Source organism: Oncorhynchus gorbuscha, linkage group LG23 (assembly GCF_021184085.1).
Source record: "Oncorhynchus gorbuscha isolate QuinsamMale2020 ecotype Even-year linkage group LG23, OgorEven_v1.0, whole genome shotgun sequence".
In the NCBI taxonomy this organism is placed as follows: Eukaryota; Metazoa; Chordata; class Actinopteri; order Salmoniformes; family Salmonidae; genus Oncorhynchus; species Oncorhynchus gorbuscha.
The window spans coordinates 33,775,039-33,793,834 of record NC_060195.1 but is presented as its reverse complement, the minus strand read 5'-3'; the positions used below and the strand labels follow the sequence as shown (position 1 = coordinate 33,793,834).

Sequence of the window (18,796 nt, the reverse complement as noted above, 5' to 3'; positions counted from 1 at the left end):
CAAGGGGTATGAATACTTTCTGAAGGCTCTGTACATACATACATACATACATACATACATACATACATACATACATACATACATACATACATACATACATACATACATACATACATACATACATACATACATACATACATACATACATACATACATACATACATACATACATACATACATACATACATACATACATACATACATACATACATACATACATACATACATACATACATACATACATACATACATACATACATACATACATACATACATACATACATACATACATACATACATACATACATACATACATACATACATACATACATACATACATACATACATACATACATACATACATACATACATACATACATACATACATACATACATACATACATACATACATATTTATGAGGTGAATTTAGTGTCAGTATATGTCCCATCATACTGTACCATAGAGAGGGTCCTGATCACTCCCACCTATTTAAGGAACGTAGTCCCTTGAGTCCATCATCAGCTTGGTGCGTTCTGGCTCACGACAGTAGAGGAGAAAAATAATGCATCCACTTCCGTTGTGGATCAATATTGTGACATATCAACCCTTTTATGTACAAATATCCTTATCTAATGTTTCTGACCTTCAAAACAACCTATAGAATACATGTAGAATTGCTAAGGGCAAATAGTGGTCCCCTTCAACAAATCATATTGTTAACTTTTAGTAAATGTGTATGCCCACTAATGTTTCTTCTCTCATGATCTGTAGTTACTAGTGTATATCAAGGTAAAAATCTGTCGTTCTGCCCCTGAGCAAGGCATTTAATCCAATGTTCCCACGGCGCCCCCCCGCACCTCTTTGATTCAGAGGGGTTGGGGTAAATGTGGAAGACACATTTCAGTTGAAGTCAATTCAGTTGTACAATTGACTAGGTATCCCCCTTTCCCCACTACTTTGAGGGGTCATAATTTGCAGGGCCTCAACCAAGTACGTTTTTTGAAGTGCAGTCTGTTGGCATCCGCAATGGCTAGTTCTCTAGCGATCGAAGTCTAGTCACTTGCGCCATCTAGTGTTCAATGCTGGCTAGGATCTGCCTCTAAGGACTACAGTACAATATCACCACATTTCAGGCCTTCATATGTAGACCATTACAATGACTGATGTTTGTCTTGGAGAGTCATTTTCTTTTATACTTAATGTACACTATTAAATCTGAAACGCTTTAGCGTTACAGATTCCGCAATAGAAATGTAAAGGTCATTTCCGATTGATCCGACAGCGTTTACGGGGAATGCAGTCTCCGCTAAAGCGGGAGCAATGCCTTTAATATTCAATCACGCTGTAAATCTGACCTTACGCGATGCGGATTGAATAGAGCCCTAAGTAAAGTTCAGTAAACTATATTTCATATTTTATATCTGATTAGACATGGAAGATGGTTGTTTGCTATAAGAACGCTTGAATCGTGTCTTTAAGTTGGCGTGATTAAATGATATTCTATGTTTCATTTCCCTTTGGCTTTGACAGTTTGTGATAAAGCCATGTACAATGTGGAAGGGCACTGTTAATACTGTACCCGTTTTTAAATCCTGCTTATGTGTCCAGAAAAACAGAGCTTCCATGTTAAAATCATCTGCTAATGCATATTGTCATCTCCCGTTGATGTACGTCAATGCTTTTCAGTCGAAAGTGGACAGGGCCTCTGCCTAACCGGTTTACCCGGCACATTAAAGGATCGTTTTACATCCATTTTTTTTTTTGTAATACGAGAGGAAACTATTCTCTGCCCTCGGCAGGAAGTATCTCAGCGAGCATTTTCGATCACTTTTCTTAATTTCTGACCCAGAGAGCACAGCAGTTTAGTGACTACACTCCGGATCAACAAGACCTCCAAATGCATCTTTAATGAGCATTTTAGAAAGTCATAATGGCATCTCACTAATGCTCGTCAGTTAATGATCTTCTGCAGGCCCCGCCTCTACGCTTCTAACGTCTACGCCGATGACAGTTCTTTGAATTATCTGGTTTAAACTTTTGTAGCATCTTCTTGCTTTCATTCCAAGATCCGACGACTGTTTGCTCATATTGAGGACACTTTTCTTGGCTTCAGATATGCATCGAAGCAAGACTTTTCCCTTGAGAAAATCTGCGTCAGGTAGGCGGCTCTTCTCCTTTCCAAGTGTTTCTGCACATTTGATTTCAGTTTGTCTGGCTTCTAGAGATCTAGCCTACATTCTGATGCACAGTGGATATTCTTATATTCCAATTTACTTTGTGTTTTGCTGCATGGTCTGTGGCGGAAGATGGTTGTTTTTGACTGTTGAGCACTGTGAAGAGGCAGAGGCGCACGCCCTCTTGCCGGAGCTATCCATGGTGCTGAAGTAAAGATGACCTCTGCGATAGAAGTGCGGTAGATGTCTACCAAATAAAACTAGTCGGAAGTTTACCGTTTATTATACGTAGGCTATGTATAAAACTTGATGAAGTTGATGGATAGAATTAGACATTTTACATATTGGTGCATATCAATTGTAACAAACATATCGGTAATATGTTAAACGGTATGTATGTTGAAAGATGATATATTCACAACAGATCACTCAGGTTGATATTATTGGATGATCAAGCTTGAAAAAGCATACCCTACCTAACTTTCTAGTCAAATATGTAGGCTGTTATACTCTCGAGTCTTGAGTCTTTTCAGAAATCTGCTTTTAATATTGTCTATTCGCTATGACTGTAATCGATGGATTAATGTTTGGGGAATAGTTTATTTCTATGTAATTGATCGTAACAGGTTTGTCTTTATTTTTATGAACAAATCATTTTAAAAATGCAGGTCTTTGGCTTCTGCGTGTGGCAGTGTATGCAATGGCCTACTAATGTACAGCACTATTGATCTATGGATCATGCAAAGTTTGTGTACGGCAGCTTCAAATCTGGACTGTAGGTGGCACCCTTGTGGAGGCTTTGATTAGGATACGATGCACAGAGAGGAAACAGAGACGGTTTTAAAGGGAGGAATGGGAAGTATAGCTACTGCTGCTTCTTCAGGGAGTTATTGAAAGTAGCCTTGTCAGTGAGGGAGGTGCTGTCTCCTTACGTATGTTTGATCTAGCAGTTGATGCAATAGCAGGATATGACTCCTGTCTTGTTGTGAGGGAGTTTGTTCGATGACGATCCGTTTCACTGAGTTGCGTGCCATCGATTTGAGTTTTTTTACTCCCACGTGTAAAATGTAGATAGATTGAATCAGGGGCGTGCGCTGTTATGTGTTGCTCTCATGTACTACCAGCTCTCAGTCTCACGTCAGAAGTAGACGTTCCTCCATGTTTCTCAAACGTTACACGTCGTAGTTGTTCCAAACGTATGTGTATCATCATTATCATCAACATCCTCATATTGTTTTGTTGTAAATAACGGATAAAAATATGTGTAGGTGGCCCTTAGTCTAGGACTAGGTTGAAGATAACAATATCTATAAAGTATATATTTTTGACCCAGCCGTCAGTGTAAGGCAAAGGCCAGACTACCATGGCAACACGCTGGTCAAAAATGTGGACACGTCCATCTCCTCAACCTTCTCTAGGGACAGACAGGATGTGAAATATTGATGATGGCTCAGTTTCAACCCGAGACTCATTTACTCCATCGCCCTGTCTTGTTTTATGCCAGTGGCTGCTTTCAGAGTTTTTCTTCACATGAGTGTATAGGTGGCAGAGGTAGCCCAATCCATCTTCGACTGTGTCAGGGCTTTCCCACATTCTGAGTCATTGGTCACCGTACCTCTCACTTGAGCACCACGGTCACGTTTGTTTGGGTGTCTGCAGTGAAGCAGGTGGGAGTGGGCAACATCTCAAGGCAGTGTCGTTGTCCAAGGTACTGCAGTGGAGTTTGGGGATGCAGGTCGCCTTGCTTATCTCACACAATCATAATTAAAAGTGCTAAAATGATTGCAGGCCATGGCTAATTGTATATTGACAATGCATGATAAGGAAAATGTGTTGTCTATTAATTCGTGTTGGCTACGGGATCTACTGCGAGTCATACGCTTTATGAGCAATTTCATCCCCAACTTTTTTGATAAATCCTTCGCATGAGTAATGGTTATGCCTAAAATACATACTCATTGAATCGGTAATGAATAATTGAAGGGACAGAGAGAAAGGGTACCAGAATATTCTCATGCTCCCCTCCACCCCCACTCCCCCTCCCGGTTCCCCCCGCGCTAGTTCTGCGCCTGGTTAGGATGCTCCCTCGGAGCGCAGCAGTATAGCTTAGACTGTGCAATATGCACTGGGGTCTGATATTGTGTTTGTAGCGGTTTATTTCATATGTCGTCTTGTTTGAACAAGAGAGGGAAAACAAATTTAATCTCTATAATAATTAGTTTCTCTATCCTCTCCCGTCGCTCTATCTACTAAACCGGTTTAGTTGGTGCACTGTACTAGCAGCGCTTTGCCCGTGACGAGGGAGATTAACGACCTAAAAGATAAGAGGAAAACATCATCATTGGAAACGTTTTCTCTGCGTTTTCTAACAGGTGTTTTTCTGGCTGCGCATTAGCGCGGTCCACAACCACCTGCGTCTGCGCCACTCTTCATGTGCATGATGATCCCTGCTTTTGTGGGATGGTGCAAAACGGCTTTTAGGGAAACAGCTGCGCGTTAGTTATGATGCTGGAGAAATGCCACTATTTGTGCTGTACGAGAGTGGAACATGTGTCTCGTCATTTTTTGTTGAGGACTGTTTTTTCTTCCCGGAGATAAGATGCACCTTTACCGAGCTACGCCCAACAAAACCAACAGAAAAAATATCAACTTACAGAACATTTAATAGGCATCATTTTGAAGAAGAGTGGAGGTACTTTTTTATGCACTGACTGTATTTTGAATTTATTATATTTATTTCACAATTAACGAGCAATGACTGCGCTTTGCATTTGAGGAATCTTTGGATGACCACTGCTGCTTGAGAAAGATTTCCAATAAAAAATTGAAAGGGGTAGAGGAGAGCATTTTTCATAGTCTGGAAGTTTTCTCCGGAAAACCGTCAAACTGGCCATGGCTGCAGCGTTAGCCAGCTCCCTTATTCGGCAGAAAAGGCAGGCGAGGGAGCGGGAGAAATCTAATGCCTGCCGCTGCGTTAGCAGCCCGAACAAAACGAAGCCATGCGAGAAACCGAGCCGGCTGTCTATGTTCTCTCGGGTCAAACTCTTTGGCTCCAAGAAGAGGAGACGGAGGCGACCAGGTCTGTTTTGGGTATCGCTAATTCCGTTAGACCATCACCATTCATACGTTTGATTTCTGTTGCCATTTCTTCAGTTTCATCATCACTTTCCCCAACTCTGCTCTGTGCACCAAATGGCAGGGGGGGCTGGACAACCAAAGTGGCTATATAGGTATAGGAACAACATCAACATTTATAAATGATTCGAATTGATACATATATATATACATTTTTTTAAATATCCATAGAATGTTAATCAAAATCTATAAATGCAGATTTATGTCAAAGGAAAGACAACATCAAGCTACCCTGCTAGAAGGTCTCCCTATGGATGTGCATTTTAGTTCATGCACAAAAGTGTGACCTATGACATTTCAGACTGTTAATAACTACCTAAGTGATGCATTATATTGGTGCTTCATCCCTCAATGTCTGCTCATGTAATCCCATGTGGACCATTACAATAGAGCCAGCTAAACAGGATTAGAGCATAACACAAGCCCACCGTGGTCTTTAAATATCATTGCCATGCTTATGTCTGTTGTCTGAATCCACCATGAGCAAGCTTAAAAAAAAGACTCTATGCAGATATATTGCTTTGGTGTACTACCATGGGACACGGGATGTACAGCAGGCGCCCAAGCATTTGAATAGTTTTGTGTCATTTCACCAAGTTTAGAAAATGGTGAAGGATATGGATATCTTTCTGAAGAATATGTCAAACACACTTTGTGAAGTTTAACACATCCTGTACACATGTATTAAACTTTACATATGGGGATTTCAAAACCAACCGCAAAAACTTCCACGGACATTTCCTGTACAGACAGACGGTCTGTATTTCAGAGCAGTGCTCTAACAAAAAACTGATAAGGCATCCTAACAGACCTCTCAGTCCCTGAATGGCCCATGCAGAATAGTCTGCCAAGGTGCGATTCATGTAGTTAGTGAAGGCTTAGCCACTGCAGCTTACAGGGCCCAGACAGAACCTCATCCAGAACCAGACATCCACAACCAGAACCAAACATCCACAACCAGAGTATACAGTGAAACAGACCGGCTTGCTTTTGACCGTTAGCTGTGCTACATACCAGCACTACCTTACGGCTGGTTCTCTGTGATGTTTACAAAGCTACATTAGCCGTGGCCCTTGGTTAATGAGCACCGCTGAGGTTTGCTGAGCGTGACTCAGCCCTGTGCTTTCAGACCGAAATGAGCTCCAGATAATTCCTCTCCCATCAAGTTCACAGGCTGGTTCAGGCTGTTTTGTAAGTGCATTATGCAGGTGGGGGTGTGTTGCTCGGGGGGCTGGGGCTAAGCTACCCTGCAGTGTTCCCTCAGAACTGGACCCATACCATGATACCAGTCTGTACCCTCTTTCATCCCACCTCATCCCCCTCTTCCACCTCCCTGAGGCAGGACTGTGGAGTCGGGGGGGATGGGGGGGGGGGGGTAGTGTGGTTTTACGTAACACATATGTGGAGCCTCGGCAGAAGCAAGATACTTTTCTGCTGCGGCTATGCGAGTGTGTTTGTGTATGGATGTGTTTGGGTGTGTCAGTGAGTGTGTGAGTAGAGATCCCCGAGTCTCCTGGTAGAAAAAGCCGCCCACTGATTTCACCTTATGACGCCATTCTCTGTCTCCGATACATTGTTTCCTTGTGATGTAACACCTTGTGAATGTGTGTTTTGAAGATGGCACGGGAATTTACAAATCAAGAAGTCTCCAATCCACATATTTTCATTCAATGCATTTTAAGCAACGTTGAAGAAATCATCTTTATGCTTATTACAGGAACCCAGATGGCTACCCAGCATCACACCCAGTTTACTTATGATTAGTGGACTGGCATTTTGGCGAAAATCTCTGCCTTTGAAAAGACGTCAGCCTCCTGATGTATCAGACTTAAAAGGTTCCTATAGTAGGGAGCCACTGATGCAAAAAAAAATAGCCAAAGCATGAGTACTGGCCAGGCGGTAACCTTTGTGAGGGTAGTAATGGCAGTATTGAAAGGTAAAGCAGATGAAAGAGAGGATGAAAGGTGTGGTAAATGACGATAAAGGACAGTCCTCTAGGGAAGGGAGCACGGGGAAGGGATAGCTCTTAGCGGAACATGACACACCAAAATGTCAAGCTTGTGTCATCATAGGCACTTCCAGGTTTTTTTTATTTTTATATAAGATATAGGCCACCGCCTTCCCAACTAAAATCTCTTTAGATGGAGTTTGAACTACTGACTTTGTTAATCCATTGGCTAGCAGAATTTGTACTTTGTAATGTAGTTGTCCCAGAACATTTCTTTGGATGGCATAGATGGATGGAATTTACCCCCCCACAATACATGGCCATCCATTACACCATAGAAGGAAGTTGTATACCCCATATTTAAAACACAGCATTTTCACTAGGGAACAAACAAACATAATATGGACAGTTAGCATTTTAAAAAATCAATCAGTGCTTATCCTGGATAAATATTGACTCTTACTGTCAAGCACCTGCTCTCCATGTAATCCTCTCAGGTGCGGCCACAGGCCCCTTTGGAATAAACCCAGACTTCCTTTCTAGTCTCCCTAGTCCTTCCCTGTTCCTGTGTGTGGTAGAGATAGGAACTGTTTGCTCATACGCCGGTATCCATGGCTTGATCTTCTAGACGTAGGCAGAGATGTGTTTGCGCTGGTCCCTTGAGCCTTTGGAGAACTGAGAATGTGGCTACGCTGGTCCTATTGGGAGCAGGACTGGGGGGACTGGTTAGTTACTTAAGCAATAAGGCCTTGAGCCTTTGGAGAGCTGAGAATGTGGCTACGCTGGTCCTATTGGGAGCAGGACTGGGGGGGACTGGTTAGTTACTTAAGCAATAAGGCCCAAGGGGGTGTGGTATATGGCCAATATACCACGCCTATTCTTATGCACGACGCAAAGCAGAGTGCCTGGCTATAGCCCTTAGCCGTGGTATATTGGCCATATTCCACAAACCCCTGAGATGCCTTATTGCTATTATATACTGGTTACCAACATAATAAGAGCAGTAAAAATAAATGTTTTGTCATACCCGTGCTATATGGTCTGACTTACCACGGCTGTCATCCAATCAGCAGTTTATAATGTAGTTTATAACCTAGCGTGCCAGGTTTATAGGATTACATAATATCTTGTTATAAGATACATGGCTGGTGGATGGGTGAACAAGGTTCCTGTGTGGGCACAACTCTCATCACACCCTACCCCAGTCCGTTTTGGAGAGGGTGCACAAAACTGAACTGAAACCAGCACCTTGATTATACAACAACATCAGCATCTTGATGCAACTTCATCTTTCTCCAGGAATGAGACAAGCCTTGATGCAGGATTAGAGCCTGTCTCCAATCTCACACTCCCCCTCTTCTCCCTCCTCCCTCTCTCCCCCTCTCCTCAGAACCCCAGTTGAAGGGGATTGTGACGAAGCTGTACAGTCGACAGGGCTTCCACCTGCAGCTGCAAGCCGATGGCACCATCGACGGGACAAAGGAGGAGGACAATGGCTACAGTAAGTCTCCTCTGCTCGGCTGGCACCAGGGACATATTCATTAAGGCAGTGGTTCCCAAACGGGGCTTAAAATTAATCATTATAATAAATCAAATAGAATGGTTTTATATAAATAATTCTAGCAACAACAGATTAAACGACTTTGGCCGAGGAGTCGGTGGAACAAGTTAAGAAGGTAAAATACAATATTATTAATCTACAATATAGGCTACCCTTAGATGTACAGCAGGGTCTGGGAGGCACACAGGGATCCACAGTACTTCATCAATGATCCATTTTTTAACTCAGTACTTCTTGTATCCCCCCCCCCCCAAAAAAAATGGGTTCGAACATAAATGCACTGTAATCTAAGCTTTCAAACTGAAAAACGGCCCCATTGGAAAATGTTTAGAATTGCAGGAAATTATCTTGAAACCTGCACATTTTCTCTCCAATATGAAGAGGGAGGGCTTTAAAATGTTATTTCCCAGGGCCTGAGACTTGGCAAGTCTTGCCATGTGCTGCAGCAGTCATAATTAAACTCCTTGTATGCTATTTTTATAGCACTCTAAAGTCAGAATTGCGTACTGATTTTGAGGGGGTCCCTGATGAATTTGCAATCACAAAAGTGGTCTCCAGCACCGAAACGTTTGGGAACCCTTGCTTTTTGCAACGGAAGACAAAAACGAGCATTTCTTTATTGGACAAGTTCCTCTTTAAGACAGTTTTCTTCCGTGGGTGTCTAATGAATACTACGTTGTCCATCAACCTAACCCATCTACTCCATGCTGATTCCTGACCATCGTATTTCCCATGTAAATTAACCCGGTCATCGGTTAACTGTGCGTCAACACGGTAAACAGTCTGTTGGCACAGTAATGAACACCAAATGAACACTTCTTGGCTGGTTCCGTTTCAAAGAGGAAGCACAGCTTTGATCTGTACATTCTGCATACGGTTCTAAATTGTGGCTGAATTTCTTTCTCGCTCCGATCACATTTGAGATCTCTCCACTGCTACACATTTACTGCGTATCTCATACAGATCGACTTACACTGACTGTACAAAACATTAAGAACACCTGCTCTTTCCATGTCATAGACCGACCAGGTGAAAGCTATGATCCCTTATTGATGTCACGTGTTAAAGAAGGATGTTTGTGTATGTGTGCGGGGTGAATGGGCAAGACAAAAGATGTATGTGCCTTTGAACGGGGATATATGGTAGTAGGTGCCAGGCTCACCGGTTTGTGTCAAGAACTGCAACATAGCTGGGTTTTTCACGCTCAACAGTTTCCTGTGTGTATCAAGAATGGTCCTGGTCCACCACCCAAAGGACATCCAGCCAACATGACACAACTGTGAGAAGTACTGGAGTCAACATGGGCCAGCATCCCTGTGGAACGCATTCAACACCAAGTAGAGTTCATGCCCTGATGAATTGAGGCTGTTTTGAGGGCAAAGGGGAGGGGGGGGGGGTCCTAATGCTTTGTAAACTTAGTGTATTTGGTTCAGTCTATTTGTATCCCTCATCAGAATGAAAATCCCATATTATCCCTTCCTCATATTCTCCAAAGCCTTTGAGATGTGTAAAACAAACACTAGAATAGAAAGTGTCTTACAGCAGTGATATGCAGCATTATATTGTGTTTAGGGAGATCAGTCCAGGGGCCGATTGGCTTTTTTCATCTGTTACAGACCTTAGTAACACCAGGCTTTCGGTAATCCACACAGTATTGATCATTCAGTACCAGTACTCCCACTGCTCAGGGTGCTGAGTTCTACAATGGGCCGATTAAAGTAGAGATGGGTTTTAGCAAAACGAGAGCATACATCCACCAGGCACAAACACAATCCAACACATGTGGATAGATATTAGATAGATGTACAGACTGATGGAGAGTCCCAGGGTTTTCTGTGCTCTCATCCTGATCTCCGCATAGTAACTATTGACGGGACAGCTGCTTCCTGCTTTGTAATTGCTGGCAACGGTATTGGATGTCATATACTGCTGTGACATTATGACACTCGTCAGTAAAAACATTGCATTAAGAAGTAATTGACTGATGTCGTTATAGGAACACAAGTCCCACCCTGTTCTGATAATACCTATACTAGAGTTGCTTTGGCCGAGTGGTAGGTAGACTATTAACAGCCCCAGAGTGCCATTCCCTAGGCGTTGGCGCGACTCGGAAGTGCCCGCCCTGTGCCTCATGGTGCCGCGTGGTTCGTCGTCAGGGCACTAATGTAATACCTGCGGCTGCCCGGATCACCAACGCCCCGAAACTAATCGAATGTGGCATTCTGTGAGAGTGTAAATTAGCCCCGACTATATTCAATTAGTCACTTAAGCCAGATGACACTTCTTTCACACAAATGAACACCCGTTCCTGTGCAGCCTGCGTGTCAGTCGGAGCAATAACAGACTCGGTAATCGTCTGCTTTTATTATGTTGCCGTCGCGGGGAGGAGAGGGGGAGGGAGATATGAATAACATAGAAGGGAGGGAGCCTACTTAGAGAAGAGAGAATGAACACAACACACACCAACCACTCCCCACTCCCACGTCTCCTAGAGCTAGTTAGATAGAGCTGTTAACAGTTACAGTCCTATTGAGATACGTTATGTAACACTTGGAAGAGAAAAATGATAGAGCTGGCTGGATAAGAACGGGAGAAAAGTGAAGCCGTTTGCACCGGTCCAAAAATAGCGTTGTTAGGCGCTGGGTGCTCTTGTCTCCATGGTGACGGGAGCGCAGTCCTCTCTGAGCTATGGTGTCTTGTGAGGGTGGGAGAGGAGCTACTCAAATGCTAGTGCACACACGCACACACACGCACACACACACACACACACACAAGCATTCTAACATTGCTGAGGTAGCACTCATGAATATCCAGCAGTGTTCGTTGATGTTTTTTTAAACTTTTGTTTACCAAATCCGGAGCAGCCAAACTTTTGCTCTAGCTGGGCAGGTCATTTTTTGGGCATGGAATTATTTGAGATATCTGGAGGATATTTTTTACTTTTGAAGTACTATTTTAACATCAGATCATTAGATAGGCAACATTCTGAACCATTATGCAAAATATCGCCCAGCGCAAATAATTTCCAAGTTTCCAAAGAAGGAGCACCGATTCAAGACATTCTCAAAGGCGATTCATCCACCTCCTTCTTGCTGTCATAATGCTGCTTAAGTCCGGTTATACCCTTAAACTAAGATTCACACACATTGATCTAATTGGCTAATCAAGGCGTGGGGTTGGGAAGCCTTTGTCACCGGGTACATTTGAATCTGTGTTAGTTTGTCCCTCCTCTCTCTGTATGTTGAGCAGTAATATTTATGCTGACGATCTGAGCTCTGCTTTGTTCCTTCATAATCATCTCCTATATGAATGGTTCTCAGACTACAGTACAGAGGGTTTGAAGTGGAACAATAGCATAATATGGAGTCATGTGTAGAACCTAGTTAGTCTCTTACCAGGACTGGGCATGTGTTTTACTGTTATGTTCGTGTAGAACCTAGTTAGTCTCTTACCAGGACTAGAACCTAGTTAGTCTCTTACCAGGACTGGGCGTGTAGAATGTGTTTTACTGTTATGTTCGTGTAGAACCTAGTTAGTCTCTTACCAGGACTGGGCATGTGTTTTACTGTTATGTTCATGTAGAACCTAGTTAGTCTCTTACCAGGACTGGGCATGTGTTTTACTGTTATGTTCGTGTAGAACCTAGTTAGTCTCTTACCAGGACTGGGCATGTGTTTTACTGTTATGTTCGTGTAGAACCTAGTTAGTCTCTTACCAGGACTGGGCATGTGTTTTACTGTTATGTTCATGTTGAACCTCAGATGTTCTGTGAGATACAAGTAATTGAGTTTCCCCTCTCGAAAATCCCAGGCGGCCGATTGGCTGGTAATCCCCCTGAAATGAAGTTTACCGCAGCTGTGTCTGTGTGTGGGTCTCAGCACGCAGCCAACAGACAAAGAGAGGGAAAAGGGGAGAGAGAAAAATATTAAGCAGATAGGTCCATGTAGTCAGATGAGCTGCAGCAGAAATAGATGGAGAGAGAGAGAGATGGGAAGGGGTAGAGCGAGCATTATTAAGTGGAGAGAATCCGTCGTGCTGCAGCGGCATGAGCTGTAGCAGGAATGTGGTCGCCTATACCATGAATGTAATGGAATCCTGTCTATTCCCATACTGATACATTCAACAACAAAAACACTTAGATTAGCTACATCAACAACAGTAAAAAACATACCGACATGACCCACAAAGTACTTCCACCTACATGAAACCCAGTTATCCACATAGATCCTCTGAAAATAGCAAGACACCTGCTTGTTGAACACCTCATTCCAAAATCATGGGCATTGATGTGGAGTTGAACCCCCCTTTGCTGCTATAACAACCCCCACTCGTCTGGGAAGGCTTTCCACTAGATGCTGGAATATTGCTGCTGAGACTTACTTCTATTCAGCAACAAGACCATTAGTGAGGTCGGGCACTGATGTTGGGCGATTAGGCCTGGCTCGCAGTCGGCTTTCCAATTCATTCAAGGTGTTCGATGGGGTTGAGGTCAAGGCTCTGTGCAGGCCAGTCAAATTCTTCCAAACCAATCTCGACAAACCATTTCTGTATGGACCTCGCTTTCTGCACGGGGCCATTGTCATACTGAAACAGGAAAGGGCCTTCCCCAAACTGTTGCCAGAGTTGGAAAGAGGAAATCATCTAGAATGTCATTGTATTTTGTAGTGTTAAGATTTCCCGGACTAAGGGGCTTAGTCCGAACCATGAATAACAGCCCCAGACCATTATTCCTCATCCATCAAACTTTACAGTTGGCACTATGGTAGCGTTCTGCTGGCACCCAACAAACTCGGATATGTCGGATACCGAGATGTACCTGGATATACAGCCCAAAACCACTCCCTTTTCCTGGGATAAATAACTGTGAGAAACCAGTAAATGCAAAGAAATGATTTATATGAAAAGGAACTGTTAAATTATATGGGATGTCTAAATGTGTCTTCTCTACGGCCTCCTCATGATGAATCATCAACCCTCATAGTGGGGACAGACAGCCCATCTCAGTAGGGAGCGCAGTTCACGATGCATGGAGACCTACAGTATCATCTCATCACGGTAACTTTGTTTCTTGTGACGGGTAGGCCTGCATTTGCTGCAGCATAGGCTATGCTACAGTAATATACAGTTTGAATGCGTGTCTAATTTACCCATCTCCGCCTGACTTTCGGGGTCACCTTATTTCTCAATTGTAAAGATATCTAGATTTTTTGTTTGCAGCTGCAGTGTTTTAAAACAGCCTGTCACTCGAATATCGTTGCTTTAAATCAGTGCACATGGGAGCACTCTCTCGCAGTCTTTCTCTCTCGCCATCAACTCCATTCAAATTGAATCCAAAACAGATAATCCTGTTCTAGATTGATAGATTGCCTTTTATATAGATGAAATGCATTTGAAATGCAGTATTAGCCTTATATTTAGCTAATTAATGATGAGTTATGCATAATAAGCTTTAACTTATAGACTCTGTCTCTTATGCAGTACGCAAGCTGGATGTCATAAGGTGAACGCACCAATTTGTAAGTCACTCTGGATAAGAGCGTCTGCTAAATGACTTAAATGTAAATGTAATGTAAATGCAAGCAACTGTGCTCCACTGGCCTGTCTCCTTAAAAACGCTCCTTAGCTCTTGGAGTCCCATGCAAGAATTTATTTATTTATTATTTTTTTTTGAATTTCTTCTACCAATAGACTATTCGAAGAGGGACGCAAGCTCTTGTTTGCGAAATGTTAAATACAGCAGGCCAATAAAACTCATGGGTAGTTTGAAAGAAGAGCGAATGCGCGATGGTGGTAGGCTAAATGAGTTATTTATTCTGGCCCATAACCATTCAATCTTTATGAAGAGAAGTGAAAGCCTTCTGCATCTAAGTCTCGTCCCATATCATTCAAGGAAGTCATTGTATTGAGGAAGATATGGACAATGAAACTGATTTCGTTTAACTGTTGAAAGTGAGAAGGAATGAAGCAGCAATCGAGAGAGAAGGAAGTAGGCTAATAACATTAGGGGGAAATATTATGAAATGTATATATGTGTCAGTCGACACATATAATTATACAAATAAGCCCTATTATATGTCCAAAGTAAAATCAAATTTGCTAGCCTGCATGTGCTGCACCCGAGTCACATATTCTCTCCCTGCTTTATCATGGTAAGAACAATGTGCGTAATTAGAGTCCGTGTAATGCAGCATAATACAATACAGTATTGTAAAACAGTTCGCACAAAATATTAGCCTACTGGAGCTAGTTTCATTTATTTACCCAAGAGAGCATATACCTAGCTATATCTATGGGCTTTTATTTTTCTGTAATGTGCAGTAGCCTATATCATGTATGTATTGGATAACGGCACAATAATTTCTTCGTTGGGGGGCTTGGGCTCATTAAACGTCTTTAAGGCTCATAAACTTTTGTTATTGACCAAATACTTATTTTCCACCATAATTTGCAAATAAATTCATTAAAAATCCTACAATGTGATTTTCTGGATTTTTTTCCCCTCATTTTGTCTGTCATAGTTGAAGTGTACCTATGATGAAAATTACAGGCCTCATCTTTTTAAGTGGGAGAACTTGCACAATTGGTGGCTGACTAAATACTTTTTTGCCCCACTGTATATAGTGTAGCTAGCTGATCCCAGATCAGTTATCTCTGTTTACAAGGCAGCAGATGTTGCTCAGGGTGGAAGGCTCCAGTGGGACTGGGATCAGCCAAGGTCTGCAGGGGAAGAGAGGATGGAGGAGAAGAGAGATGAAAGAGAGGAGAGGAAGGATGAGATGAGAGATGGAGGGAGGAGAGGAGGACAGGAGAGCAGAGGGTGAATTTACGGAATCATTCTGCAGTACTACCTCTACAGTGGGTTGGAGTAGCGTTTTACTTGATGAAATCCCGACTCCTCTTCTATTATTCACCATGGAAGACTGGGGAAACACAGAAGCTGTCTTAGTGTTAAAGTTAGGGGAGAGAGTCCATCACAGCTTGACTGCTTACATGGGCTTCCTCTCTGGAGGGAGGAAGTAGTTATTTAGAGAGGATCTGTGGTGAGACCCCTGTGTGGTTGTTCCAAGCACCTAAGTCCTTGAACCTGTCAGTAAACTAAGAGTGAAAGGGAGAAGCAGAGGTCCAGTGCTGATGACAAACACATATCAATGCTGATGTTGAAAAGAGAGAACTTTGTCTCTTCACCTTAAGTATCCTCTCCCATTGTTCTTATGTCGCTGGCATCCTATCTGCTCCATATAGACAGGTGTGTGTGTGTGTGTATGTGTGCCTGCGAAGTGTGTGTGTGTGTGTCCTTATATTCCTGTGTGATTATGTAAATCCCCACACACAGAGATGTGCCTTTCTTTATCCCATAGCCCAGAGTGACCCTGTCCTCTGTTACCAGAGGGCATGCATGTGGCAGCACTGTGTGCAATTAGTGCCAGCCAGGATAGAAGAGGAGGGGGCAGGACACAGCAGCAAAGCCACTGTTTGGCTCTGATGTTAGCGTAACTCTAAGAATGCAGTTACAATACATAACGGCAGAAGTTACAATAACATCTTTACAGTTACAATAGGACATAACGGCAGTAGTTACAATAACATCTTTACAGTTACAATAGGACATAACTGCAGTAGTTACAATAGCATCTTTACAGTTACAATAGGACATAATGGCAGTAGTTACAATAACAGCTTTACAGTTACAATAGGACATAACGGCAGTAGTTACAATAACAGCTTTACAGTTACAATAGGACATAACGGCAGTAGCTACAATAACATCTTTACAGTTACAATAGGACATAACGGCAGTAGTTACAATAATAGCTTTGCAGTTACAATAGGACATAACGGCAGTAGCTACAATAACAGCTTCGCAGTTACAATAGGACATAACGGCAGTAGTTACAATAACACCTTTACAGTTACAATAGGACATAACGGCAGTAGTTACAATAACAGCTTCACAGTTACAATAGGACATAAGGCTGTAGTTACATTAACAGCTTTACAGTTACAATAGGACATAACGGCAGTAGCTACAATAACATCTTTACAGTTACAATAGGACATAACGGTAGTAGTTACAATAACATCTTTACAGTTACAATAGAACATAACGGCAGTAGTTACAATAACATCTTTACAGTTACAATAGGACATAACGGCAGTAGCTACAATAACATCTTTACAGTTACAATAGGACATAACGGCAGTAGTTACAATAACAGCTTTACAGTTACAATAGGACATAACGGCAGTAGTTACAATAACAGCTTCACAGTTACAATAGGACATAACGGTAGTAGTTACAATAACATCTTTACAGTTACAATAGGACATAACGGCAGTAGCTACAATAACATCTTTACAGTTACAATAGGACATAACGGCAGTAGTTACAATAACAGCTTTACAGTTACAATAGGACATAACGGCAGTAGTTACAATAACAGCTTCACAGTTACAATAGGACATAACGGCAGTAGTTACAATAACAGCTTTACAGTTACAATAGGACATAACGGCAGTAGTTACAATAACAGCTTTACAGTTACAATAGGACATAACGGCAGTAGTTACAATAACAGCTTTACAGTTACAATAGGACATAACGGCAGTAGCTACAATAGGACATAACGGCAGTAGCTACAATAACAGCTTAACTTTGAGAGAAAGAGCACAAATCACTGTCTCTGTTTGCCTTTTTTCAGTGAGCATGAGCGATGATTATTTATTCATTTTTAGCATTATTTAACCTCTTTAAGGCTAGATCATTTGCCTCTCTCGGCCGCTGCTCACGCTATGAAAACCCCCTCTCTGTTTCGGAGTTCAGGAGCAGACCTCTGTGGTGGCGGGCTGCCTCTCTCCCCCTTAGCGTATGAATGCAGGGGAGATTGTGGCCAGGGGAGATTGTCAGCTTTTTGGCTAGCACAGTGACAGTAGGATAAAGGTGTGAGCGGTTTGGCATATGAGGGTAGAGCCGGGTGGAAAGAGGTCTCTGTTCAGCCTGCTAAGCTAAGCAGTACTGTAGCTAACTCCGTAGTGGAGACTGGGGTAGAGTGAAAGGATGTGGTTGGCAGGAATAGTGCGGGCAGAAGTCTTAGCTTAATGTATCATTCCCTACTTAGATTAGCTCTGCTCCTGGGGGCCTCCCGAGTGGCCAATGCACCGCAATGCACCGCAATGCACCGCAATGCTAGCTGCATTACCACAGATCCTGGTTCGATGCTGGGCTGTTTTACAGCCGGCTGTGGACAGTAGACCCATGGGCGACGCACAATTGGCCCAGCATCATCCGGGTTAACGGCTGGGATGTCCTCATCAGGATCTAGTGACACCTGTGGTGGGCCGGGCACTGTGCCCGCTGACACGATCGCCAGGTGTACGGTGTTTCCTCCGACAGAGTGGTGTGGCTGGCTCCCGGGTTAAGTGGACATTGTGTCAAGAAGCAGTGAGGCTTGGCGTGGTTGTGTTTCGGAGGACGTACGGCTCTCGACCTTCGCCTCTCCCGAGTCAGTACGGGAGTTGCTACCTGCTGGTGTTTAGTCACCCTAGATGCCCCCTCAAGCAGGAAAACTCAGACCGAGGCATGGCTTCACTAAATTACATTTACTGGTGGATAAACAGTGTGCTTACTCTCTTCTTCACAAGATATTAGATGTGTTTTCTTCCCCCTCCATTTGTTGACAGGATTGTGAGTAACTTTCTCTTTCTCCTCCCCAGCCATATTCAACCTCATTCCAGTGGGGCTTCGAGTGGTGGCCATCCAGGGAGTTCAGACCAAGCTTTACCTGGCCATGAACAGTGAGGGCTTCCTGTACACATCAGTAAGTCTCCCCAACCTTCTTCTGTGTGTGTGTGTGTTCTCAATGTGTGTGTTCACACACAGGTCTAACCTCTCCTGCTCTCTCTGGTAGAACACAGTGGCTCCATATAGCCAGCTTGCAGCAGATGTCTCACATCTTTCCTAACCTCACAATCATTAAGAG

The 18,796-nt window shown here is 43.0% G+C and overlaps 1 protein-coding gene across 7 annotated transcripts in view; it reads left to right on the top strand.

Moving 5' to 3' along the window:
- LOC124011177 (fibroblast growth factor 13-like) overlaps positions 1-18,796 on the top strand; it is a 227,056-nt gene that overhangs the window by 185,725 nt on the left and 22,535 nt on the right. For 5 of the 7 annotated variants that reach the window (XM_046324282.1, XM_046324283.1, XM_046324284.1 and 2 more), the window contains 2 exons: positions 8,649-8,759; positions 18,531-18,634. In XM_046324282.1, the coding sequence (XP_046180238.1) occupies positions 8,649-8,759; positions 18,531-18,634 (215 nt within the window). Of the gene's footprint in view, positions 1-1,856; positions 2,160-4,296; positions 5,255-8,648; positions 8,760-18,530; positions 18,635-18,796 lie in introns of those variants that run through there. The other 2 variants (XM_046324288.1, XM_046324285.1) reach the window with 2 other exon arrangements.